The following is a 26,013-nucleotide window of genomic DNA, read 5'->3' on the forward strand; positions in this document are numbered from 1 at the left end:
AAAATGACTTGCCAGGCAGATGGCTTTAACACACAGGGCAGAAATTAAAATCAATGCCAGATTAGCCACGTGATTTATATGAAACCAAGCTCTACAGTCTTTATATTATCTTTAGAGGAGAAGCAGTTTTGTTCAGTGTCCAAATGTAGAAAATAAATAACTCTTTAGCTCTGTTCTGGCAGAACAGGTGAATAACTCCAGCAAGAAATGTCACCTTCGGAAAATCTCCTCTAAACGGGGGCTAATAATACAATATTTTGCAAGGAATACGCTCTGATAAACAGTTGACTCGCTGAAGATCAGATTAACAAGCTCATGAGTTGTAAATATAAAAGTTGTTTGCAACACTGGAAAAAAATCACGTGACCGCGTTGTTGACAGCCCATTAAGAATCCTGGAGGGGATCCAGCCATGATCTCACCCGTGGGTCTACGTGTGCACACGCTCAGAGTGTACACTCAGGTGGCTTTACTGCCGTAGACAACGCAGAGGGTGGCATCCCTATCTGAGGAGTCTGGCCCCGATGTGGGTAAACTACACCTTTCCTTCTCCCGCCGCGTCCCAAAAGGCTGCCAGAGAAGCAGGATAAGCAGTCGGAAAAGCAACTCTCGAATCTCTGGTGGCAGGAGCACCCGCATCGTGTCTCCCTTCTCACCTGCATTGCGCTGTCCCTGCAGACTGCTCTCCCAATTCTTTGAGCAGCTCTCACTTGCTGGGGAAGCGGTGACTCTGTGTTTCTTACTTGTGGAGGCCCGAGGAGTGCCCAGTCTGAATGCTGCTGGGCGTGGGTCATTGTCTTACCTAATTCAAGTGGCCACCCTCTATGGGGAGGCCGCGCTCACAGCTCAAGGCTGCCCTTCAGTCCTGAGGGCTTGGCTGCAATGTTGCCCAAAAGAATTTCGGGAACTGCCAGCCAGGTTTGCTTGAGCCGACTTAGAGGACTGCGGTGAGGTTATATCAGCTTCTCTTTAGACAGACATCTGCAAATCCATCAGAAATAAGCAGGAGTGCACCTCCAGGCATTGCTGATTTGAGAATCATGCACTGTGTCTCCGATTATACAGAGTCTACCTACTGTTATTAATTTCTAATTCTTATTTTATTAAAAAAAAAAGAATATTACCATCTACTTCCAAGGGGTAAGGAATTCTCTGCAATACCCTCCCCTCTGCCTACACTTCCAAACCCCAGGTACCTTTAAGAAATTTGTGTGACTGTTTCCAAATTGAGTATCCCTAACTATTTAGGTCTTTCCAAAAGTGATGGTTCACCAGGTCAGGGATGATATTTTCCACGGACTCTGTTCTGCGACCCTTTCTTCCTCCCTCACGACAGGAAGAAGCCAGGTTTCTGCTCTACCTGATGGGAATCTTAAGATGAGAAAAGCTGTCTCAGAATTTGCCTACAGCATTATAAATCAACTATACTTCAATAAAAAAAAAGAATCTGAAAAAGAATATATATATAACTGAATCACTTTGCTGTACACCTGAAACTAACACAACACTGTAAATCAACTATACTTCAATAAAAAATGGTTTTTTTTTAAAAAGAAGTTGCCTAAATGTCATTCTTACAGTGAAGGATATGATATTTTTTGTTTTGTTTTTTTTTTTTTTTAGAAGTGACAAGTTTCAGCAGAACTCAAACAACTGGACACAGCAATAACTGTAAACATTTTAATTCCAAAAACAAAGGTATGTGCAAATGTCCTGCGACACGGTAAGGATTGCTTGGCTTGGAAACAGGCGTGCATTCCTGGGAAGCACACAGCGCTGGGCGAGACGGGGCCTGGCTTCTTGCAGGACGTTGCTGTGACTGCAGTTAGCATCATTCCTAGGTGGCCCTCTGTGACCTGCCTCAACTAGACTTCTGCACTCAACGTTGCTGGGGATGGTTGGCTCCTTTCACAGGATGCTTTGGACGTGACTGCATGCACTATCACATTTTTTTGCAGTAAAGCTGTCACTGGTTTATACTTAACATCTGCATAAATATTATAAATAAGTGAGATGTTTATATGTAGACTGAACATCAGCACGCTGATGGTGTGATACGCACTGCTGTCCACCTCATTTTCACAGTAACAGTGACATACAAAATGCCAGTCGTTTAGCATGCAGCTGTCTTATTTTCATCAGGACCGGAAGGAGTTATTTATGTGCTCTACTTGTGTTGTCTTAAGATGTTAACATGGCTTTTATTTGAATTTTCCAGTTCTGGGAGGGGTGCTTCCCGCGTCCCGCCTCTCTGGGGCCGCGAGTGCCAAAGCAGGAGGGAGGCCTGGTGTCAAGGTTTGTGTTTATCACGTGAGATATTTTTCAAGAACCTGAGATCAAGTTATTCTGTTTTGTACACAGCACTCATCTTCCACAGGATGGATCTCCCGGCTCTCATTCTTTGCGCTGTTTAGTTTGGGGGAGCGCAGGGGAGAAGCTGGGCGGGCTTGCATCCCTCCCCGACGGCATGGCTCCTCCGGCCCGAGCTCAGCTACTGCTCGTCGGAAGCGCTCTGCTGGGAGGCCGTGTCGTCTAGGCCCATGTCCTCCTGGCTTGCTCTTCTGCACGTCACCCGCAGGTTCTCGGCCACGTGGCAGTTTTGAAGCAGCCCCTGCTCGGTGGCCTCCGTGGGTTCGCACGGCTCGGAAAAGTGCTTCCAAAGAGAAAACAGAAGCAACAAGTGATGGCTCAGCAAAGGTGATTGCTTCCCCTGATGACCACCCCACGGCTGTAGGTACCAGCCGGCAGTGTGGCAGGAAGCTGGGGTCAGAGTCTAAAGTCAGGTCTAGTTACAGAGGACCAAAGAGGGGGGGTCTTTGAGGACAGAGCATGCAGCCCGAGCCACGGGCAGAGGGAGGTGCCTCTGCACACAAGGACCTCTTCTCGGGTAACCTGGAAAAACATGACCTTGGGCAAGAGGTCACTTGTGAGCCTGGGTTTCCTGAGTTTGGGTCAATGTCACTTCATATACATTTAGTCCTGCACAGCTGCTCAGTCCTGCAGGTTTGATGCCAAAGAGTAATACCGAGGCCTTTTTATTGTGGCTGCACATGGTCCCAAGGACCCAGCCATCCCTGTGGGAGAGAGAATTTGCCAGAATTCCAGAGCTGCATCCACAGACTGTCTTAAACACACATTGGGGGTGGCAGAGAGCTGCGATACTTTGTGCACCGTTACTGAGGAAATGAAAAAAGGGAAGTTTGTTTATGTTTAGCTATCTAACGTAAACTCCTAAAGTAACCGGGGGCTCCAGGATGCTCATAACCCTGCCCTGAAGGCCAGCACACCGTTGCTGCAACGCCGTGGCTCTTAAGGTGGTGCATGCCGGCCCGGTTTCAAGGTGGCTGGAGGTGCCACTGTATGGCTTCTCCTGTGGGCGGGGGGAGGCGCCGGCCTGTAGGGCTTCTCCCTTTGGGAAGAGGGTAAGGGCAGAGCCCCCAGCATCCCCCTCCAAACACCCACGCCAGGAAACAGGAGGCCAGCAGCCTGTGGCTCTACGGCGTGTGAACGTTCAAACGGAGCGTGGAAGTCTCCAGCCTGATGCCGGCTTTTGCCTTAACGTCTGCGATTTCTCCCTCCCCGCCACAGTACAGAAGAGAGCGGCTGGGTGTTTACTTACGTACTTAACTTGTGAAGCCCAGTTATTCATCCAACGCCAGCCAGCTTGGGATTCTCGATAAGGGACCGTGTATTCGGGCAAAGTCCTCAAAACTAACACTTAACTGCGTAAAAGTAGAAGGCCATCTCGGGAACCACCGTAAAATCTGGTGGCTCGGAACTGATGGTGAACTGCCTGCAGTGCTGATGTGCGTCCTTTCCTCTCCCTCAGCCAGAGGAATGTGGAAAGAGAAGGTTCTGTCTGCACCCGTGGAGAACATGCCCCCCGCCCCCGACAGCCTGGGTTGAGGGCGAAGGGGACTCTGACACCGGCTCCCTCCATCGCCTGCCTGGGCGTTATCATTACGGGACACGTGTGATGCATCCTGTCCGCTTCCGAGCGTGGCCAGTACAGCTCCCGTCTCGTTGCCTGTTTATTACTCTGGGAACCCTACAGGGGAGGTGATGGGAGCCTGCAGGCCCGGGGGACCGGGATCATCGGCCAGGAGTGCCCCCCACCCCCCGAGCCCCTTACCCGTGCGGGCTGGCTGGTGGTCCTGGCCGAGGGGCCCAGGGTGATGTTGACACTGCTGGAGGACTGGGTGTCGCTGGTGTTGCCCCCCTCGGCGGCAGACAGCCCGGAAATGACCAGGACGCTCGAGAAGCTCCTCTTGCCAAAGAGGAAGCTGAGGGTGGAGCTGGTGGACGAGCCCAGGCTGGACCTGATGAGGGCCTCAGCCCGCTCGCGGACGCTCAGGTGGCCGGCAGCGGGGACGGGCGGGGGCTGGGAGTGCAGGGACGCTGCCGAGGTGCACGGGGACAGCCGGCTGCCTGACAGCCGCCGGGCCAGCTCGTGGACCGATGTGGACGTCTTCAGGAAGGCCGGGTGGCTGTCCACGATGGGGCCGGACGAGCGCAGGATGGGTGGCGTTTGGCTTAAGGCCCTGGGGGCCTGGACGGACCGAGTCCTGCCTTTTCTCCTGCCTTTAAAGGAAAGCAGAGCAAAACAGGTAAACGACAAGGACCTACTGTAGAGCACAGGGAACTCTACTCAATAGCCTGTAATAACCCATGTGGGAAAAGAATCTGAAAAAGAACGGATATATGTATATGGATAACGGAATCGCTTTGCCGTGCACCTGAAATTAACACGACATCGTAAACCAACCATAAATTAATTTAAAAAAAACAACAACACATAAGTGTGGGAATTAAAGAGAAAGAAGGGAAAAAGCAAGGGCATTCAAAAAGTCACTTATCTAGTCAACCAGAGATTTCTAAAAAGGGGGATTTAAAAAAAAAAGAACAGACCACCTTGCCGTGGCAGGCAGCTGCCAATGTCAGTGTCTGCGTGGTGAGGCAGGCAGGCTGCTCTGCAGGGCCCGAGGGACCCAGGCTGGCCTCCCACCTTCTGGGCTGGGATGGAGGGCTGGGAGCCCAGCTCGGGGCTCCACTGAGGCCTGAGAACTGAAGGATGGGGCGGGGGTATTGGTGTGGGCCAGAGGCCAGGGCGATGGGCCTGTCGGTTTGCCCAGGCCTGTCCTGGGTTCTGCACCGAAGTCCCTCGTCCCTGGGAGCCCCTGTCCTGGGCAAACCCGTAACGTGGCCTCATCAGGCAAATCCCATCTTGTCCCTGCTTCAGGACTGGGTTCCCGGGCTCCTCTGATAAGCAGTGATGAAGGGAAAGCATGTAGGTTTGCATCATGTTTAGCTGCCTTCGAAAGAGGAAAAAAGGGTTGAGCCACATGCTGTGGCCTTTTTTTTCTAGGAAAGTTTTCCCTTAAGATCAAGGTCTTTGAGAGGAAGCCCTCCCCAGCCCAACTCGGGCGTGCACGGCCCGGGTTCCCACGTCTGTCAGGGCTCCCAGCTCCCTTTGGCCAGTTGTCCCTGCCCTCGGGTCCTTCCTGGCCCAGCTCTTGCTGAGACTTGCTGAGATGAGGCCTTTATTTTATTTTTTATTGGAGTCTAGTTGATTTACAAATGTTGTATTAGTTTCAGGTGTACAGCAAAGTGATTCAGTTATACATATACATATATCCACCCTGGCCTAAATCTAAAAAAAAGAGAGAGAGGAAAACAAGGCCATTTTGGACACAAGGGACTGGACTGCCCAAGGATTTGGTCCTGGCACATCTCTGGAGGAAGGCAGGCTTAAAGTGCCTGTCTTTTGCCTGACTTACCTCTGTGGCTTTAGAGACTAGGTGGGTGGAGGAGCCTTGAGCTTGCTGGAACGCTGAGTTCCTTAACTTAAGCCTCAGTACTCACCAGGGTCTAATTTTAAAATATAATTTTAACCACAAGGTCCTACTGGGCAGCACAGAGAACTATATTCAGTAGCCTATGATAAACCATAACGGAAAAGAATATGAAAAAGAATGTATATCTATGTTTAATCAAATCACTTTGCTGTACAGAAATTAACACATTTGTAAATCAACTGTACTTCAGTTTAAAAAAATAAAAAATAGGGCTTCCCTGGTGGTGCAGGGATTGAGAATCCACCTCCCAATGCAGGGGACACGGGTTTGAGCCCTGGTCCGGAAAGATCCCACATGCCGCGGAACAATTGGGCCCGTGAGCCACAACTACTGAGCCTGCGCGTGTCTGGAGCCTGTACTCCGCAACAAGAGAGGCCGTGACAGTGAGAAGCCCGTGCACCGCGATGAAGAGTGGCCCTCGCTCGCTGCAACTAGAGAAAGCCCTCGCATAGAAACAAAGACCCAACACAGCCTAAATAAATAAATAAATAAATATTTAAAAACAAATAAATAATAAAAATAAATAAAATATTATTTTGAAGGGGGCAGCTGGTGATGTCACGGTGCTACCAATTGCCCTACCGACGTGTCTCCAGGAGTGGCTACAGTTACATTCAATGGGTAAAAATAGAGGGGGCTGCAGGGTGGGTACCCCCCAAGGAATGTCACCTCACCCCAAATGCCCAAGTGATTAACCGGGCACCTGGTGATTCTGAAATATTTATGTCTGTCTGTGGGAACACGTGAGAGTGACACATCTTTTGCGAGGTAACTCCTTAGGGCACAGATGTTACTGTGGACATTCCCCGGGTCCCCTCTAGAGCCCTGCCCCTCCCACAGCGGCGGACTGGCCGAAAGGGCCCTCCTGCCTCACGTTGACCTTACTGCCATGCGCCCACTGTGACGGTGGGCGCCCGTTTCCAGAGGGCACTGGGGTCCCCACCGGGCTCCCTCCTGCCCGTCTGCTGAGGAATCGGGGTGCTCCCCCCGCAGTGCTGCTCACAGAGTGGGACTGGGATCAGGCTCCCTGGGCGGGTGCAGGCAGCTCCCTGGCATATGGGGCTCCCACCCAGGGATGGGGCCCATCTGAACGGTCCCTGCTGAAGAGCTGAGTATGTTACCCTTATAGAAGAAGAAAGAGGGAGAAAGGGACCCTGACGAATCAGAATTAAGAACAGAGCTGGTGATTTGTTAGTTTATTCAGAGCTTGGCAAGGCCAAACATCTGTTTGTGATTTATACTGTAACGCTGGTTGCTGCCCCAGAACAGTCCACAGTCATCCGCAAGACAGCGATTTTGATGTTGGAGAGACCACCCGTACTTAGTGGGGGAACTTAGCTCATTCCAGTAACAAAGGGACAAAGACCCATCTGTGTGTCAGAGGGGAATGGTCTGTGTTCCATGCAAGATGGGGTAACCCCTGCCCCGATTTCACTGCTTCAGATTTTCTTGGGTTTTTTTTGTCGATCTTGATTTTTTAAAAGTTAATTTTGCAAATGGAACAAGTACGAAACCAAGCTAAATACATCTATGCTACTTACTATTCTATAGTTTAACTTAGTTTGCCAGTTACTTCATTATCACATTAGGAGTGTTTCTAGGGAAAACCTCCTTAGAACCTGGGTTGAAATTCCATATAAATTTCCCTCCCCTGTTCATTATCCCAGCACTATTCCTTTGTCTTTGATTGTTATCTGAAAGGTGGTGGTGCAAATCCTTAGAATAGGATAGAAGAGAGAAATTATATGTATCAAATGTCAACTATTGAATCTAGATGAAATGTATGTAGGTATTCATTGCCTTATTCTTTAAGTTTTTCTGTACTTTAAAAAATTTCAAAATAAAACACTAAACTATTAAAAAAATAGGATAGAAGAGATAGCCTTCCTGTCCAATTTGGGATTCAGATTCGTTACAAAATTCCTAACTGCTCTCAGCAAGCAGACCACCAGCCTCCACCAGTGGGCCGAGTCCCCTTCCAGCAAGAAGTCTGCAGGTTGTCAGGCCGCACTTAGTGCTGCATAGTGAGTTCCTGGCCGTTGGGCGTGAGGGCCCGCGAGTCAGGCATGAGGTGCTGGGCACCCGCACACTGTGCCCACCTGGGATCCCAGTCCTCTGAGAGTCTGGCAAGGGCCAGGATGGGGATACTCGGCTGGGGACTGAAGCAGGGACCCAGGGAGGGAGGAAACAGTTGGGACTCCAGTTACGGGCACTGAGCCTTGGGCACTGTGAGTAAAACAAGAGTCTGTTCTTAGAATTTCGTTCACATTCACCCTTGAGAGCGGCTCAATCATTGCTGCGTGGCTAGGCTTCTCTGTCATGCCCCGCCCAGGAAGTCAGGTCCTTCACCTGGGCCCCGGGGACTCCCACAGGGCACAGCACACTGGTCATCACTGGGGGCCCAGTTGGGCCCCCCAATTCATATGCTGGAGTACTAACCCTGGAACCTCAGGATGTGACCTTATTTGGAAAGAGGGCTGTTGCAGGTGTCATTCGTTAAGATGGGGGTCGTAGCGGAGTAGGGTGGCCTAATCCAACGGGACTGGTATCCTCATCAGAAGGGGAAATTTGGACACAGACATGCACACAGGAAGAATGCCATGAGAAGATGAAGGCAGAGATCAGGATGAAGCTTCTACAAAGGAAGGGACACCCAAGATCACCAGCAAACCACCAGAAGCCAGGAGAGTCCAGGGACCCATTCGCCATCACGGCCTCAGAAGGAAGCAACCCTGCCAACACCTTGATTTTGGACTTCTGGCCTCCAGAACTGTGAGACAGTCTTTTGTTGAAGGCACTGAGTTTGTGGTACTTTCTTACAGCTGCCCTAGCAAAGGAATACAGGTTTGTTCTGAGGGATATGGGAAGCCATTATTCAACAGAAGAAAGTCCTAAGTTAAAATACTGTCGGGGCTTCCCTCATGGCGCAGTGGTTGAGAGTCCACCTGCCGATGCAGGGGACACAGGTTCGTGCCCCAGTCCGGGAGGATCCCACATGCCGCGGAGCGGCTGGGCCCGTGAGCCATGGCCGCTGAGCCTGTGCGTCCGGAGCCTGTGCTCCGCAACGGGAGAGCCCACAACAGTGAGAAGCCCGCGTACCGCAAAAAAAAAAAAAAAAAAAGAAGCCCAATGATGGAAAATGCACAGCTGGTTTGGGCTCTGGAAGATGCAGCTCCAACATCTGCCACGAAAGCCCGTGACTGCTCCCAGCCTCAGGCTCCGGCGGTGAATGGGGGCAGGCGGGGGGCGTTCACAACCTATGGGGTCTGGATTTTAGGACAGGAAGCAGCGCTGGCCCTTTCCAGGCCACGCAAGCGCTGGCACAGCTTCGCTTCTACGAAAGGGAAGAGGCATCTCACTGAGTCAGAGCCCATCCAGCACACCCATCTTCGGCTCTTTAAAAGCCTGCAGCCCCGCCAGCCAGAAACCCCCAGACTCCAGCCTCCCTCTGGTTCCAACAAGTCACCTGGTTAGACGTGCCAAGTGCTCAGGAATTTCTCCATTTGGAACCTACCTTGCATTTTCCCATCTGGAAGATCACTTTATGTGATTTTGAAACTTAAAATTCTCATGCGATAACAACTGTTAAATAAGCAATGAGAAACTCCTGGCTTGAGAGCCCAACACTGGAGGCCTCTGGCTGGGCGACTGCTCTGCTTGGGGTTGGGGCAGACGGCACGGGGCGGGGAAGGGGGCCTTCTTCCCCCTAAGCAGCTAATGGCAATCACTTTGCCCATCTACCTACCTATCTACCTCTCCCTCCCTCCCTCCCTTCCTTCCGTCTCTCATCTATCTTCTATTATCTAGCTATCATCTATTGATTCATCTCTATCATGTATCCATACATCCATCTATCTATCATCTATCATCTGTCTTCTACCTATCATCTGTCTGCCTCTCTATCTATCTATCTGCCATCTTGCCCATCTTTATATAAATCCTCACTTTTTCAGTTAAATCCTCAGCCTTGCTTCCAGGAGACAGGGACCGTTCCTCATTACTCATTCGGCACGGAGCTGGCAGGGGAACACGCACAAAAAGGCACTTAATGAATCCTTCTGGATGGTAAAAGCACTGAGGCCAAAAGGCGAAGCCACTAACAGGTTTTGAAGGGCAAAGCTGAGCACCAGTGGGCCAGCAGGAACCAGGGCCAAGCATCTGTCTCTCCCACATCCACCCAGGCGCATCCTCTGTGGGCCCTTGGGGTCGTCTTTTCTAAGCCAGCCCCCTCCTCCCAGTGGACTGGGGTTTTAGAACTTCATCCATCTGGTTGAGCCTAACTGCTTTTAAACTTTAAACTCAGCCCAAACTTGAACAAAGCCACCCCCTCCATCCGCACCTGCTGGCACCCTTCTTCCCTCTTTTCTTATGCTCTGAAATGTCAGGTGTAAGTGCAGGAAGGGGAGAGCTGTAGACAGTGGGCAACGGAGAGCAGGAGCCTGGCTGCCTCGCCACAGACTTGGAGAGGGCGGCTCAACTCACAGAAAGACGAAGGCACCATCATGGATCAAGAGCTACAACACAGCCCGACACAGAGGCACGTGAGCCATAGGCACTGAATGAGTGAGAGGTGGGGTGGAAGGGAGTGACCGCTGGACCAATGGACAGACACATGGCTGGCTGGCTGGCTGGCTGAGGTGATGGATAAACAGATGGATAAAGGTTAAATGCTGAATCTAACACATGGAGAGTTGTTTTCTGAGTAGAACCTATAAGAGGTCGTGTATATTTGGGGCATCTTTTGTCCCAACGCTGATTTTTCCTGCATAAAGGGGCTCTCAGAGGTTAGAACGACAACGCAACCCACAGTGTTGGCCAGTGGGACGACAGGAGCCTTATCAGTAACACGAAGCCCCCGCTGCACCCACCTGTCGTCCTTGTCCCTTCAGGGGGTGACCGGTGGCGGCTCCCATCCTTTCTGGGCTGTTCCGAGCTGCTCTCCCGGCTCTCACCACTGGGGGCGCTGCTGCCGCCTACGGGCGGGGCGCCCCCGCCGTCCGCATCCTCGCTGTTGCCAGCGCCGGGCTGGCCGGTGGCATCGCAGTCCTTCCGCACCCTGTGAGAGGGAGAAACGCTTCAAGGGTTCTCACCAAAACATTTCTGATTGCCCTAAACGCCCCATCACGTTCGTGTCCAAATCAGGATGGCAGACTGGACTCTCCAGGTGAGCAGCACACCTGTGACGCAGGTGGAGAGAGGGGCTTCCGTTCCCCAAACCTCAGAGTCTGATAACCGAATACACCACGCCCGGATGAAGAAGCAGCAGGTCCCACCAGCCACAGGGACCCTCGGCTCTGGGGCCTGACATGGAGCTCTGCCAGATTCAGACAGAACATCTTAGAATTCGCTCCAACTCACCAGGGACACCGTTACAACGGGGTGAGAAGACTTACGGGATGAGAGATGAGGGCCAGGTGGGAGGAGGGATTTCAAGCCCCGTTCTTTTTTTTTTTTTGCGGTACGTGGGCCTCTCACTGCTGTGGCCTCTCCCGTTGCGGAGCACAGGCTCCGGACACGCAGGCTCAGCGGCCATGGCTCACGGGCCTAGCCGCTCCGTGGCATGTGGGATCCTCCCGGACCGGGGCACAAACCCGTGTCCCCTGCATCGGCAGGCGGACTCTCAACCACTGCGCCACCAGGGAAGCCCTCAAGCCCCGTTCTTTGAGAAAGATGTGCAACAGACACTCCCAAAGACCCATAACCTCGGCAGTTCTGCAAGGACTCAAGCCCAGGTCTCAGCCCGTGGATGGAAGGGGGAGGGAGACAGACTCATCTGATGAAACAAAGGATGTGCTGCGGCGCACCTAGGCACGGCAGTTTTCATCTCAGGAGGAAAGAGCCATGGACAGTGACATTCCAACCAGAAGCCCTGGAGTCGCAGCCCCGCCCCATCCAGCACCCGGGTAAATAACCGGCCTTTGTCGTCAAGACCCACCTTAACCACTTGGTTCGGAACCACGCCCTGACGCTGTCCAGGGTGACGGGTCCGCTCCAGACGTTCCTCAGCTGCCTGTGCGTCCCTAGGTAGGAGGTGGTGAGCGGGGAGACATACATGGGGTAGCCCAGGGGCTGGTCACAGGAGGAACTGATCAGGTTCCGGAGGACCTGCTTGTGGTTCTGGATGCTGCCGCGCTCAGGATTGCAGTTGCGGAGGAAGATGAGCTCTTGCTGCTGCCCCGCCCAAAGGCCACGGACACACTCTCTGTTCACCTGCAGGGCGGGGAAGACGCGGGGAGAAAAGCAGATGGCGGGGGCCACCAGCAAGGTGGTTCTGGGTCTGAGTACCTGGGACTGCAATACTTTGGCCTAAAGCTTTCATAGTCAAGCCCGAATGACAGCCCCGTAAGGTGGATGTGATGCCACTTTCACGGGGCCACAGAGATCAAATAAAAAGGAAGGAAGGCTTTGTTTCAGCGCGGTGGTTTGAAGCTATAGGAAGAAGAGAATCTCTGGGAAGGGAGTTCTTGGGTTCAGGAACAGGTGATTAGAGGAAGGTCTGGAATTTTAGAGAACTGTAAAGTCTTTAAGAATAAGCTAGGGGCTTCCCTGGCGGTGCAGTGGTCAAGAATCCGCCTGCCAGTGCAGGGGACACGGGTTCGAGCCCTCGTCTGGGAAGATCCCACATGCCGCGGAGCAACTAAGCCCGTGTGCCACAACTACTGAGCCTGCGCTCTAGAGCCCGCGAGCCACAACTACTGAGCCCATGAACCACAACTACTGAAGTCCACGTGCCTAGAGCCCATGCTCCGCAGCAAGAGAAGCCACCACAATGAGGAGCCCGCACACCGCAACGAAGAGTAGCCCCCGCTCGCCGCAGCTAGAGAAAGCCTGCGCGCAGCAACAAAGACCCCACACAGCCAAAAATAAATGAATGAATGAATGAATGAATAAATGAATAAATAAATAAATAAATAAATTTATTTTTTAAAAAAAGAATAAGCTAGATCCTGACCCTCAGCGACATGTGTGTCTAGCCTACCAGGACTTCTTGCCAAAGCTGTCACCTGCGCACTGGCTCTCTGGGTGGGAAAGGGCCCTGGAGGAGATGCACCGCCTGCCCCGGGGGTGCCCTGCATGCTGGCCAATGCTGCCCCCCAACCCTGGGACTGTGGGTCTAGACAGAGGATGCTGGCCCAGGGCGAGGGCATCGGTGCCAATCCATCCTATTTCTTCTCACATTCCCTCCAGATGGGAGGCTCGTGCCAGCTGGGAAGGCTGGGCCCCATACCTTGATCACCTTGAAGCTCAGGAAGCTCCTGTGCAGCATGATGACCTTGTACTCGTCCGTGCCCTCGTCTACCACGTGCCGCAGGGTCAGCAGCTCCTCCTTGTTGGCCAGCATGGCGCCCCTCCAGGCCGGGTCGCCCTCATGGCAGATGACCACTTTCTTCTCAAAGGACTGTATGGCCTCGTAGAGGACCACGGGGTCTTCGTACTCGTCGGGGCAAGTGAACTGGTCCTGGGGAAGGAAGTCCATCTTCGGGTCAGGAGGACCAGAGAGCTGGCCCGGGTGGGTGCAAGGCCAAGCCCACCTGCACGTCTCACAGTTGCCCTGAGTGGATGGAGGACACCTTGCCAACCCAGCACCCTTGGCCTTGGGGCCTGCTAGGCAAGGAGCTTGTGGCTTAGGTGCCTATGACTTTTTGAGACAGCGTGGGCACTTCTGATGTCATTTTCTCTGGCCAAGTCCCCTCTTCCATCCTAGTGGGAGATCACCACCTCCTAGGGGTCTTGAGGGCACACTGTCACGGACACCGTCAAGAATATGCGATGCCTCAACACTTAGTAAATCAGAAGCCCACTCATCAATGTCATGCCGAGGAAAGGGATTGCGTTTTTGAAAGGTTATTTTTTCCCCCTGATGTTTCAGGCTTATACTTTTTTAAAAAATGGAATGTTTACCTGGTGCAGCTTCAGGGACATCCTGAGAGCTGGGGCAACAACTGTGTGCAGCAGGTCGATGTCTGCAAACACCCACTCATCCTGGGCTGTTATTCTGAAGTCACCTTTGAAGAGGGTGTGGAGGCCGTACAGGAAAGAATCCAGGCTGTGAAACAAAGTCGAGTTTGTTCCTTCATATGGAGCAAAGGTGTTCAGGCTCCTGTCACCCTGAGCTGGCCTGAGTCTCCCTTGTGTCACCTCAGGAAGGATTTTACTGTCTTTAGGCTGGTCCAGCAGAGGTCCCACCGAACACCTGACACTGCAGACCGTATTCAGACCCTTGTGACAACTGCTATAATGGTCACCTTCAGGAATAGCCACTGATGCTCTGGATCCCTGAGTGTGATGGTGGAGGTCCTGGTCAGAGCTGGCCTGCTATGTCCACAGGCAGAGTGAGTGCTGAGACATGGGGCCGTCTGGTCCAGGAGCCCTGGGGCCTCCACTTCTTGGGAGGGAGGCAGGGAGGCCAGGGGAAAACCCAGGCCCTTCCACTGGTCGTCTCTGTGTTTCTGGATAGCGCTTTCTGACTATGTCACTCATAATAAAAATTGGATTCTCCCACCATGTGGAGAGAAAATGACACCAAATGCAATCTCAAATTGGCCATTTAGATTCTCAGAGCACATCCAGCTCCCAATCCCGCCCCCTTTTTTTTTTTTTTATGTTTCTAGGCTTTTTGGCTTTGTTTCCGTTTCCTGCATGTAATTGAGCATTGCCTGGGTGGAGAGCAGAGAGGTGCCCGAGGGACATCTTTCACGGTCTGGGTCCTTTAACTTTTGGATCAACGCAGGGAGTGGGTCTGGGAAAGCGACTCACCCTGTATTATGAGGAGGGAAAGAATGGTTCTTCCTTCATTCGTTGCCTCGAGTTCCAGTGAGACACTTAGTCACAGCCTCCTCTAAACACCCTGGCCTCTAACAGCCCTGAGCGGGAGTGGGCAGCTGCATGAGAAACAGCATCCCTGACGGGGTTGAACTGGGACAGAACGAGCAGGGAAGTGTGTGTGGAAGCGACGCTCCGAGGATGGAACTGAGGAGGATTTAATGAGCTGGCTCGCCGAGCAAGACTTTGGATTCAATGCAGCACGCCAGACCCACACCTCAGGGAAATAGCTCCACTGTTGGCTGTTGGAGCACGTCGTTGCGAAACACCCCAGCATCATTAACCTCCTTCCAGAACTCCCTTGAGAGGGATGCCAGGGCTTGGAGTCAGAGCAGACCGTGGGAAACGGGAGCAGCCAGGGTCTAGGCAGGTGGGGCAGATGCTGTGGCCTCGAGGAGCCCAGAACCTTCCAGAAAGAGTCCAGGAGGCAGCCCTCCTGAACAGGCTCCCCTGACACAGAACAGAGACTTCCTGGAGCTGTCTGCGGTCCCGGGAGGGGAGGGGTGGACCGCAGAGCCAGGCTGGAGCAGTGCAGAGGCGGGGAGGGAAGCTTTGAAACGGTGCTAACTGCTGTCACTGAAAATGGTCCAAAATGCCCCTGTCATCAGATAGGAGCGAAGTCCTGAAAAGAGGGGGTTAAACGTGGGTGGGTTTTTTTTCTGGAAAGGATTAGAAGCATGCCTCGCTGCTTGCACACAGGCGTAGAGAAATCACTCCTCTTGATGTGGGGCTGGGGACGGTGGCAGAGGGAGATAGAGGGACCTGCGAAGATGCCCAGAGCGACATGGGCAGATGGGAGGGGAGAGCCGGAGAGGCAGCCCATCCTTTGCTCGGTGGCGTGTGAAAGCAGCCACAGGCCCGACTGCCCAGTCGGGAAAAGGCCCTTCCACAGGACCTCACTGAGTGCTTGTGAGCCCATCCCAGGTCCCCAACGGTAGATGCTTTACCGGTCCTTTCTATTTTCAGAGGAAAATGACACTTTGTGACGCTTACTGCTGTTCCATTAAAATGAGTCTCAATGCACAAATGAACGTATCTATGAAACAGAAACAGAATCACGGGCACAGAGAACAGACCGGTAGTGGCCAAGGGGGAGGGGGACGGGGGGGAGGGAAGGATGGGGAGTTTGGGATTAGCAGATGCAAACAGTTATATATAGGATGGATAAACAACAAGGTCCTACTGTAGAGCACAAGGGACTGTATTCAATATCCTGTGATAAACCATAATGGAAAAGAATATAAAAAAAGAATGTATATCTATGTATAACTGAATCATTTTGCTGTACAGCAGAAATTAACACAACATTGTAAATCAATGACACTTCAATAAAAAAAAAAAGTTTTTTTTAAATGAGTCTCCGTGTAGAAAACAAAGCCTGGGGTAGAATTCCACTAGATTGATGGTATTACCCCTAGCACCTTAAAGGTACAGGCATCCTAAAAATAAGGGTGTTTCATTACCTGCCTTTTAATCTCAGGAGAATGAAGAGGAGGAAGGCAGAGATGTGACGAGCTGGGAGGCTTTGTGGGGGAGAGCAGAGGTCTCCAGGTCGCCTGCAGCACATTGCTGACTTGGAGCATTATCGGGCTTCGTCTTGTTAAGACTCTACTGAGGGATGACAGGCTCCCACCCCCAGGCCAACAGCTGGAGTGGGGAAACAGGGTTACATCTGAGTCGATCAAGGTTGGCCTTCTTGGGGACTAGAACAGCCAACGCTCGGCCCCCTAGTGCTGCCTTTATTTACTAAGTTTTTAGCACGTGTGCAGTGCCATGTAAGACCGGGCTTATCTCGGTGCCGCGGTCTGGCTCTCTACATGTGGATGTAGAGATTGTCCCTGCACTGAGGACTGCTTGGCAACAAACTCTATAACGGGCCTTCTGTACCTCTTCTGCAGCACGCAGCCCATGTTCCATGGCATCAGGACTTGAATTATTTGTCGCCTTCATAACTGTGTGTGCATGTGTGTATGTGTGTGTGTATGTGTGTACACAAGCATAGGTGCACATTTGTGTAGGTGAAAATAAATAACTAAATACATTCTGTATTTTTTCTGTGTGATGAATAAAAGATCCTCTTCATTGCTCTATTTGAATCAGATTGCTCTACGTTGCTCTAGGTTGCTCTACATTGCTCTACGTTGATTCAGATTAAGGCTTTTTTGTGTGTGATTTCAATTTTTTTCAGCTTTACAGAGGTGTAATTGACACAATTGTAAGATATTTAAAGCGTACATCATGATGATTTGATATACATATAGATTGTGAAAGGCAGATTAAGGCCTTTGATTTGGGGGTTTAGGCTTCCTTTTAAAGAAGTTTTAAAATATAATTTAAAAAAAAAACTCATTGGAAATAGGAATTTATGAACTCCTAAAGGTGTGGCTTTGAAAGATTAATGTTTTATTTGTCTGATAAATGGAAGTTAGAGAAGTCTAATTATGATAAATATCAGGAAATATAGTAGTTTATATACGTGTGAGTATTGGAGATATCTGGATTATTCAAGGGCAACTCAGAATTTTAAATTACGCGGATCTTGAACCAACTATATAAAACATGAACACCTTAATAAACAGTTTTTCAGTGAACAGATTTTTTAAAAAAGCACCAGCTCTGAGCAACTAGAAGTGAGGCAGAAAGGTTGATACCTTACATTTTTCTGGTGGTTTGTGCATTACTAAGCACCTTCCATTCCATCAGCTTAGCTCATTCTCATGGATGCCTGTACAAGATATAGTATTATAACCCTTTCATATAAGAGGAAACAGGCCAGAAAGAGTTGAGAAAGAGGATGAGGCAGATGGAAACAAATATTCAGCATCTCACGTCACACTGAAGGAGCATGGCAGCCTCCTGGCCACCTACCTCTCCAGGAAACACAGAGTTTCTTTAAAGAAAGAACACTGGAGAAGAAAGCAATGGTCACCCTCAAGTAGCTCCAAGGCATTAATGTCCAAGTGCTGCATGGACCAGCATATGACAGCAAAGCTGGAAGGATGGGAACCAGAAGCTCCAATCCTGAGCTCGAATCTTGGCTCTGATTCTGTTGATATCTGGGGAAATCTCTTGTCCTCACGATCATCGATTCTTTTCTGGGTCCATCCTTAGGATTGAGTGTGTCCAGGGGTCCGTGGAGGCTGGGGGAGAGGCTTGCTAAGAATCTCTTGACATGGGGGGCGGAGTGCAGGTGCATGTGGTTGGAAAATAAAGGACATGTGTCAGTGTGGGGAGGGGACAAATACACCCCAGGGTCTAACATTCATTGTCCCCTGGGACCCATGGTTGAGTCTGAAAGGCACAGAAGACGTATCCAAGGGGTCTGGGCACTCAGAGTGCAGGGTGGCAGCCACTCCTAGAGGAAAGGGTGCTGGGCCAGCAGGAGAGGGCCAGGTGCCACCCCAGAAAGACGGCGGAGTGGCCCAGAGCACAGGCCACACTGAGCTTGGACAGCCATGATGCCCACGTCAACACAACTCAGGCCAGGACAGTCAACAAAGGGAGCTGAAGTCGGTGAGGAGGAAACGGCAGGCACCGTGGGGTGGCCGAGCCACATGGATGGGGGCGATCTGAAGAATTCCTGGGGGCAGGTGGGACTAACTTTGACACAGTGTAGCAGTCAGGATCTAGAGCCTGGGCAGGACTCTGCCATGTCCAAACATCGCACAGACCCCAGCTCTGGGCTTTGGTTTATCCAGCTGTAAAATCGAGGCAGTAATAGCACCTACCTCATCCTCTTCCACGCCTCGAGAGAGGATGAAATGCATCTACACGCTTCAAGCACTTAGCGCTATTCCCAGTACCCAGGGAGCGCACCATCCATGTTCACCGTGATTGTTATTCTCATTGTTACTGAACTGGAATGTCAAGGCAACACAGGCTTCAGACATAAACCAAGGACGCTTATCTTGCAGCATCTCAGATAATCAATGGAGAGCAATCACGTGGTGAAAGGATCGCAGCAATGTGGTTCCAAATAAATGCCAGATAAGTTGAGAAATAATACTTCCCAAGCGAGAACTAGCTAAAAGGCAAGATTTGATGAAAAGCTCTTTAAAAATACATTTGGCCTCGTGGCGTTCAAGTGCTTCTGGGCCTCCACATCAATGCGATCAACTGCTATTATCTAGTGAAAGATGCTTCCCGAGGCTGGCCAGAGTACCAGGAGCAAGCTGGCTGCAGAAGAAATGATCTCCTGGCAGCTGTTCAAAATCAAAACTAGAGGGCTTCCCTGGTGGCGCAGTGGTTGAGAGTCCGCCTGCCGATGCAGGGGACACGGGTTCGTGCCCCGGTCCGGGAAGATCCCACATGCCGCGGAGTGGCTAGGCCCGTGAGCCATGGCTGCTAAGCCTGCATGTCCGGAGCCTGTGCTCCACAATGGGACAGGCCACAACAGTGAGAGGCCCACGTACTGCAAAAAAAAAAAACAAAACTAGATTTCCAGACCCGGCTCCCAGAGAGTCTAAGCTGGCGATTTGTGATGGGGCCCGGGGCCTATATTCTAAGCTGCTCGGGTGATTCTGAGGCGCCAGGGGTGATTCTGGGGACCAGAACACCCAGACGTTTCAGGGAGCTTGGGCAGGTTGGGCAAGGCTGGTCCAGGGCAGCGAGCACGGTGTTAGCTAGGTGATGGAGAGTGACAGAAATGATGCCCACCAGCGCCCGGCCAGCGACGTGGAAAGAGAGGGAAAAAAAAGGCACCTGGGGACTTCCCTGGCGGTCCAGCGGGTAAGATTCCACACTCCCAGTGCCAGGGGCCCGGGTTCGATCCCTGGTCGGGAACTAAGATCCCACGTGCCGCAACTAAGACCTGGTGCAGCCACAATAAATAAATAAATATTTTTAAAAGAAAAAGAAAAAAAGGCGCCTGCCAGCAATGCTATCCCTTGAGAATGTCCCGCCAGATCCCTGCCCCTCCAGCAAGTGCCCTAAGATTAATCAATGTACCTCCTTGTACAATCCAGGTGCTTTTCAATCCAGCGTGCTGGCGCTCGGAACAAGTGAGTTTGGGCCCAAGCTCTTCAGAGCCGAGTCTTGGTTTCCCACAGCCCTCGGGCTCTACTGGACGTGAGCCCCACTGGTTTCAAAGCCAGATTTTATGGGGCTTGTTTTTCTGGTTCAGGTGCCCCAGCTGGGGAGCCCAATGTGGGCCTCAGACCCCTCGATCCTCAGGGGGGACCCCCATGGTGGTGACTTCCCTCCCACTGTGGGTCGTCATACTGGAGGGGCAGGTTCTGACTGCACCGTGTCTCCGCCCCTCCTACCCTTCTCCATGTGGCCTTTTCTAATATCCTTAGTTGCAGAAACTCTGTCCTGCTAGTCTTCAGGTCATTCTCAGGGAGAGTTGTTCTATGTGATGTGGTAGGTTTGGTGTGATCGTGAGAACAGGTGACCTCAGAATCTTCCTACACCACCATCTTGAGCTGAGCTGGACGACTTGATTTTAATCTCTGGTTCAGGACCGTGCATCATGTTTCCTTTATTTCTCTTCTAGATCCTGATTTCTGAGTTTCCAACCCCAGTCTGTCAGGCAGACCTCAGTCTTGTCTGCAAGAGGATTCACTGTGACGTCTGGCCCTAGTTTGGGGTCTCATCTCCGGTAGAAGGTCGGCAGGGAAACTGAGATTACGTCCAGGATTCCTGAAGAACGCTCTTTTCCTCAGTCCGCTGTGGGTGAGAGCAGTGTGGACGTGGTAGATGTGACCCCAGACTATGAAAGTGACCTCCTGCCACAAGGTCATCTGTAAGGGCTCTCAGCCTCCAGCACAGGACATCTAGGGCTGGATTGTTTGTCTGTCGTTTTTCAAGCTTACATTTATCTTGACATGTTCTATTCTCTTAGAAGCCTAGTTACTCCAAGAATCAGTAAAATTTCTTCTTCAAGCAAACATGTTGCTGCTGTGAATGCAGCCACCTTCTCACCCCTTATCTCTATAAATGGACCATCAGCCAGGATCCACTCATCACCTCTCATGTACTTGAAGACAGTCACCAAGCCATCTTTTAGCCCCTGTGGTCAGTGAAACTACCTTGACTTCCTCCTAGACATGCCTTTATATTTGTATGCTCTTGTTCAGTAGGAGACACAGTTCTACAAAGGGGATAGGCCCCAAACTCCAAATTAAAACCATCATCAGTGTTTGCTTGTCACATCCTTATTAACTCATTCTATCTCCGTAACATATGGACGTCTTATTTGAAGACATTTTACATACCTGTACTCTTTTGCTCACTTGCATTCAGCTTATCATTTCAGCTGATTCTCAATTTGCTCATCCTCTCTAATTTTTCATGCATGTGTTTTTCTTCCTTGAGGATAGCCTATCAAAGCTATGTCAGTGCTGTGAAGTCAAAATATTTCCCCAAGAAACCCATCAAATGAAGCAGAGCTTGTGACTTATGCTAGGCTGCTATATAAGACTTATCTGTGGAGTAAGTGTTCAAAAATCCTCTGTTAGTCTTTAATACTAAATATGTGAGAATGACTTGTTAGGTCTCAGAAAGTACACTTAAGGGCGATCATAAGCCACTCCTACTTTGAACATAAATAAAACCGTACTGAATAAAATATTAGCAAAGTGAATCCATCATTGCATAGATAGAATGTATCGTGACCAAGTAGAGCTTATCTCAGAATTGCAAGGATGTTTTAATGAAGAAATCTATTAATATAACCCAGTACATTAATAGATTTAAGAAGAACTTCATCTGAATGTGAGCCCTCAAACTTTGAAAGAATTCAACATCATTTCCTGATGAAAGCTTTAGCAATCTAGGAAGAGAAGGACACTCCTAAAGATGAAAATGGTCTAAGAGAATCCTAAAACAAACCTTATTTTTTAACGCTAAAATATGACACTTGTTCCCCATTAATGTCTGGATTAATGTGAGGATGCTGTGTTAGACCAAATAATGGTCCTCCAACATGTCCATGTCCTAATCTCTGGAACCCGTGGTTATGTTACCTTACAGGGCACAAGGAATTTTGCAGATGTGATTAAATTGAGCATTTTGAGATGGGGAGATTTTCCTGGATTATTTGGGAGGGCCCAATGTAATCACAAGGATCCTCATAAGTAAAAGAAGGAAGTGGGTGAGGTCGAGTTTGTCAGAGAGAGATTGGAAAAGGCTACACTTTTGGCTGGGAAGATGGAGGAAGGGGTCGCTGGGATGCAGGCGGCCTCTAGAACAGGGGATGGATTCTCCCCTCAGAGCCTCCAGAAGGAATGCAGACACCTTGATTTTAGCCTAGTGAAACCTGTTTTGTACTTTTGATCTCCAGAACTGTAAGACAAATAATTTATGCAGCTGTAAGCCACCGAATTTGTGGTAAGTTGTTACAGCAGCAATTGGAAACTAACACAGATGCCCACCTCCAACTGGAGGTCAGAGCCAATGGAACAGGAAAAAGAACTGAGGTATAAATATAGGAAAGAAAAAGGCAAAATTGTCATTATTTGCAGATATGTCTTTCCAACAGAAAATCAAATAGAATTAATTGAAATAATGTTTATAAAAGAGTTCAGTAGAGGTGCCCAGGATGAAATCGATATAAAAAACTAAATACAGTAAGTCCCCTACATACAAACGAGTTCCATTCCGAGAGCACATTCGTTAAGTCCAATTTGTTCATAAGCCCAACAAATTAGCCTAGGTACCCAACTAACACAATCGGCTATATAGTACTGTATTGTAATCGGTTTATAATACTTTCCACATAAATAATACATAAAAAACAAACACAGTACAGTAAAGTACACAAAAGCACAACCACTTGTAGAGGATGCACGCGTGTGACAATGTACGCCAGACACGTGAACTAACTTACATGATTGGGCATACAAACGGACGTTCGCATCTTTGAAAGTTTGAAACTTGAAGGTTCGTATGTAGGGGACTTACTGTAACTTTCCTGTATACCAGCAGTAGCCAATTAGAAAATGTGACAGGAAAAAAAGGATTTTATGCATGATCACAATAAAACTATAAAATACCTAGAGACAAGTCCACTAAGGATTATAAATCTCCAAAAAAAATGATAAACTATTATGGAAAGACATTTAAAAAACTGAATGATTACAAAGATACACCATATAATTGGCTGATGTCCATTCTTTCCCCAAATTAATCTGTGAATTTAATATATTCTAAATCAAAATTCCAAATGAGGTTTTTATAAAATATGAGTCTAAATTTCACCTGAGGAGAAAATGAGGAGAAGCAGGCCCACCATAAAAACAAGTGCACCTATGTGAATTGGTACAGCCACTATGGAGAACAGTATGGAGGTTCCTTAAAAAACTACAAATAGAACTACCATATGACCCAGCAATCCCACTACTGGGCATATACCCTGAGAAAACCATAATTCAAAAAGGGACATGTACCAAAATGTTCATAGCAGCCCTATTTACAATAGCCCGGAGATGGAAACAACCTAAGTGTCCACCATCGGATGAATGGGTAAAGAAGAGGTGGCACATATATACAATGGAATATTACTCAGCCATAAAAAGAAATGAAATTGAGCTATTTGTAATGAGGTGGATGGACCTAGAGTCTGTCATACAGAGTGAAGTAAGTCAGAAAGAGAAAGACAAATACTGTATGCTGACACATATATATGGAATTTAAGAAAAAAAAATGTCATGAAGAACATAGGGGTAAGACAGGAATAAAGACACAGACCTACTAGAGAATGGACTTGAGGATATGGGGGGGGGAAGGGTAAGCTGTGACAAAGTGAAAGAGCGGCATGGACATATATACACTACCAAACGTAAGGTAGATAGCTAGTGGGAAGCAGCCGCATAGCACAGGGAGATCAGCTCGGTGCTTTGTGACCGCCTGGAGGGGTGGGATAGGGAGGGTGGGAGGGAGACGCAAAAGGGAGGGGATATGGGAACATATGTATATGTATAACTGATTAAATTTGTTATAAAGCAAAAAATAAAAAAAAAATTAAAAAAAAAAAGTGCACCTTAAAATACGGTACAGGACTGCTCAGTGAAGTGAATCAGTCCCAGATAATCAAATCTTTCCCTAGACTAGCAAGAGTATCATTCCCAGATTTATCTCATCACTATGTCTGCAACAAGCAGAGCCAACATGGAGTATGAGAAGCTGTTTGAAACAAACAAAAAAATCCCATCAAAACAAGGCTGACCAAAGCAGCTGCTAGGCATGGTGCTTATTCAAGGAAAAAACAAATAAAACAGACCAAGTGAGATTCACCTGGATCAGGAATATTGGAAAAAGCAACACAAAGAACAAGATCGAAGAAATCTGAAAATATGTTGTATGGGAATGGAAAGAGAGAAATCGTTGAAGCATTTTATTTGCAATTTGTAAAGAAAATTTGAAATTTATTTAAAAAAAACAACTTCCCATTGATCCAACAAAAGATCATGTGCTTGGATGCTGTGAATATCTGAAGACTCACTTTGTGATGTGGAGTCCAGAATCTTCTGAAGCCCTTCTCAAAGAGTATTCCCTATTTACAGAATTAGAGGGGACTGTTTTACAAAGCCCACGAAGGAGGCTTCTGCTAGACTTTCAATCATCCAATTCGGTCCCAGATGACCACAAAGGGAACTGCCTGGGTCTAGTATGAGGCTGAGTCAGGTGGGAGGGAAGAGAGGGGCTAGAAGCAGGTCAGCCCTCTCCAGAGCATTCCCTGGAACACAGATCGACACAATACTTTAATTGGTGAGCATTTCTCGTCTATGAAGAAAATCATAAAGTTCTGGGATGTGGGTGTTGAAAGACTAGCTGTCACGAATTCTAACCACCTTGGTTCTCACCTTTTCCTCTTAGTGACTCAAGGCTATAGCCTCCAGAGAGGGATGGAGGGACGGCCAACCACACCACGTCACCCCTCACCAATGCACACACGTCACGGAGGACACCTGTCCACGGCTCGCCAACAGGAACGACGCAGAGCCATCCCCTGCAGGAAGGGCACTCGGAAACATCTTCGACAAGTCTCCCTGGACTTGTTTACCCAATGGCCGGGCGCTGTGTCGGCTGTTAAACAAGCACACGTGTGGCTTTTGCCCTTAAGCAGCCTGTCATTCCACCTAATAACCCCCAAACACACTCAAGTAGAGTATCAGAAGGACCCCTTTGCAGAGCACCGGATCAACAATACAACACAGACATCTTGAAGAAAGTCCAAGTAAAGGAGAAACCACTACACAGAAGCTCTTTCAGCTCCCTGGGTCTGTATGGTTCTCAGCCTTGGTTGCATGTTGATGCACCTGGGGAGCCATAAAAAAGTCCCGATGCGTGGTCCACCCGCAGGCAGGGGTCGTGATGTGATCGCTCTGTCCTGGGGTAAGCCCTGGGCATCGGGATATTTACAAGCCCCTCGGGAGATTTTCATGTGCACCAATCAAGATGCCTCTGACGGACAGGCAGAATCCAGAACATCCGGTCCACAGTGCTAACTACCAAAGGGGCAGTGTGTGAAACGGCCACCAACCAGGGCGATGAGGAGGTGACTGATGAAATTCACACGAGCGGTTTCCCTGAAGAAGGAGGAGGTTGGGGCAAAGAGCACAGCTTCATCTGTGATGCCATTTCAGGGGCTTGTTTGTGAAGGCAAGATCTCAGGGACCGAGGGTGAAGGAGGGTGAAAGGGGCCAGGAGAGAGTTTAAAGCTAAACACAAAATTGTTCTGTTCTTTAAGAAGAAAAACTTGCAGAAAGAGAGTTTGAAAAAAACAGGAGAAGCAGCATCCAATCATCAAAGCCCCACAGAGTCAGGGCAGGGCAGGGGCTGGAGTTAAAGCACAGAAGTGACAATTTTCTTTTGTGAAGAAAAACGGGGGAAGGGAACTAGCGTTTTTTTGAGCATTAATTCCGCTAAATACCAGGCTAGGCGCTTTGTATGCATGATTTCATTTAATCTTCCCAGAAAATTTGCAAGGAACCGTGTAATATAGAACACCCTATACCCAGAATTCTGGGGCTTTGACTGTTCTGTATTACTGCTGTTTCCACATCTAATTCTCCAGATCACCGTGGTTAAAAAGTCTTCTCAGAGGCCCAACATGATTTATTAGGGAGAGAACACTCTGGAAGAAGTAGGAGCAGTCTAACTTTAAAATAAAGAAAACGATGGACAAAAATTTGTCCAACATATAAAATGCCAACTGGTGTCTGTGACAACTGTTTCCCCAGGTACCTGATGGCCATGTTGTGAGCCGCGGTCCCCAGAGCTCTCCGACCCAGGATGCAGAGCGCGAAGGACAAAGTCACCAGAGAAGAGTCCTCGTCACTGTCTAGGTGCTTCGAGGGCTGGAAGAACAAGGATGTTAATTCAGCTTTCACGTG

At 49.5% G+C, this 26,013-nt stretch overlaps 1 protein-coding gene across 1 annotated transcript in view; it reads right to left on the bottom strand.

Annotated features, from left to right (window-relative positions):
* Positions 1-1,535: 1,535 nt before the first annotated feature.
* PCNX2 (pecanex 2) overlaps positions 1,536-26,013 on the bottom strand; it is a 281,381-nt gene continuing 256,903 nt past the window's right edge. Inside the window, exons 28-34 of the mRNA XM_081237716.1 lie at positions 25,865-25,977; positions 13,757-13,901; positions 13,083-13,313; positions 11,790-12,064; positions 10,723-10,910; positions 4,132-4,580; positions 1,536-2,652 (exon numbers count right to left, since the gene is read on the bottom strand). Coding sequence (XP_081093842.1) covers positions 2,491-2,652; positions 4,132-4,580; positions 10,723-10,910; positions 11,790-12,064; positions 13,083-13,313; positions 13,757-13,901; positions 25,865-25,977 — 1,563 coding nt within the window. The 3' untranslated portion in view covers positions 1,536-2,490. The remainder of the gene's footprint in view (positions 2,653-4,131; positions 4,581-10,722; positions 10,911-11,789; positions 12,065-13,082; positions 13,314-13,756; positions 13,902-25,864; positions 25,978-26,013) is intronic.

Source organism: Mesoplodon bidens (assembly GCF_964165515.1).
Source record: "Mesoplodon bidens genome assembly, chromosome: 1".
Taxonomy (NCBI): domain Eukaryota; kingdom Metazoa; phylum Chordata; class Mammalia; order Artiodactyla; family Ziphiidae; genus Mesoplodon; species Mesoplodon bidens.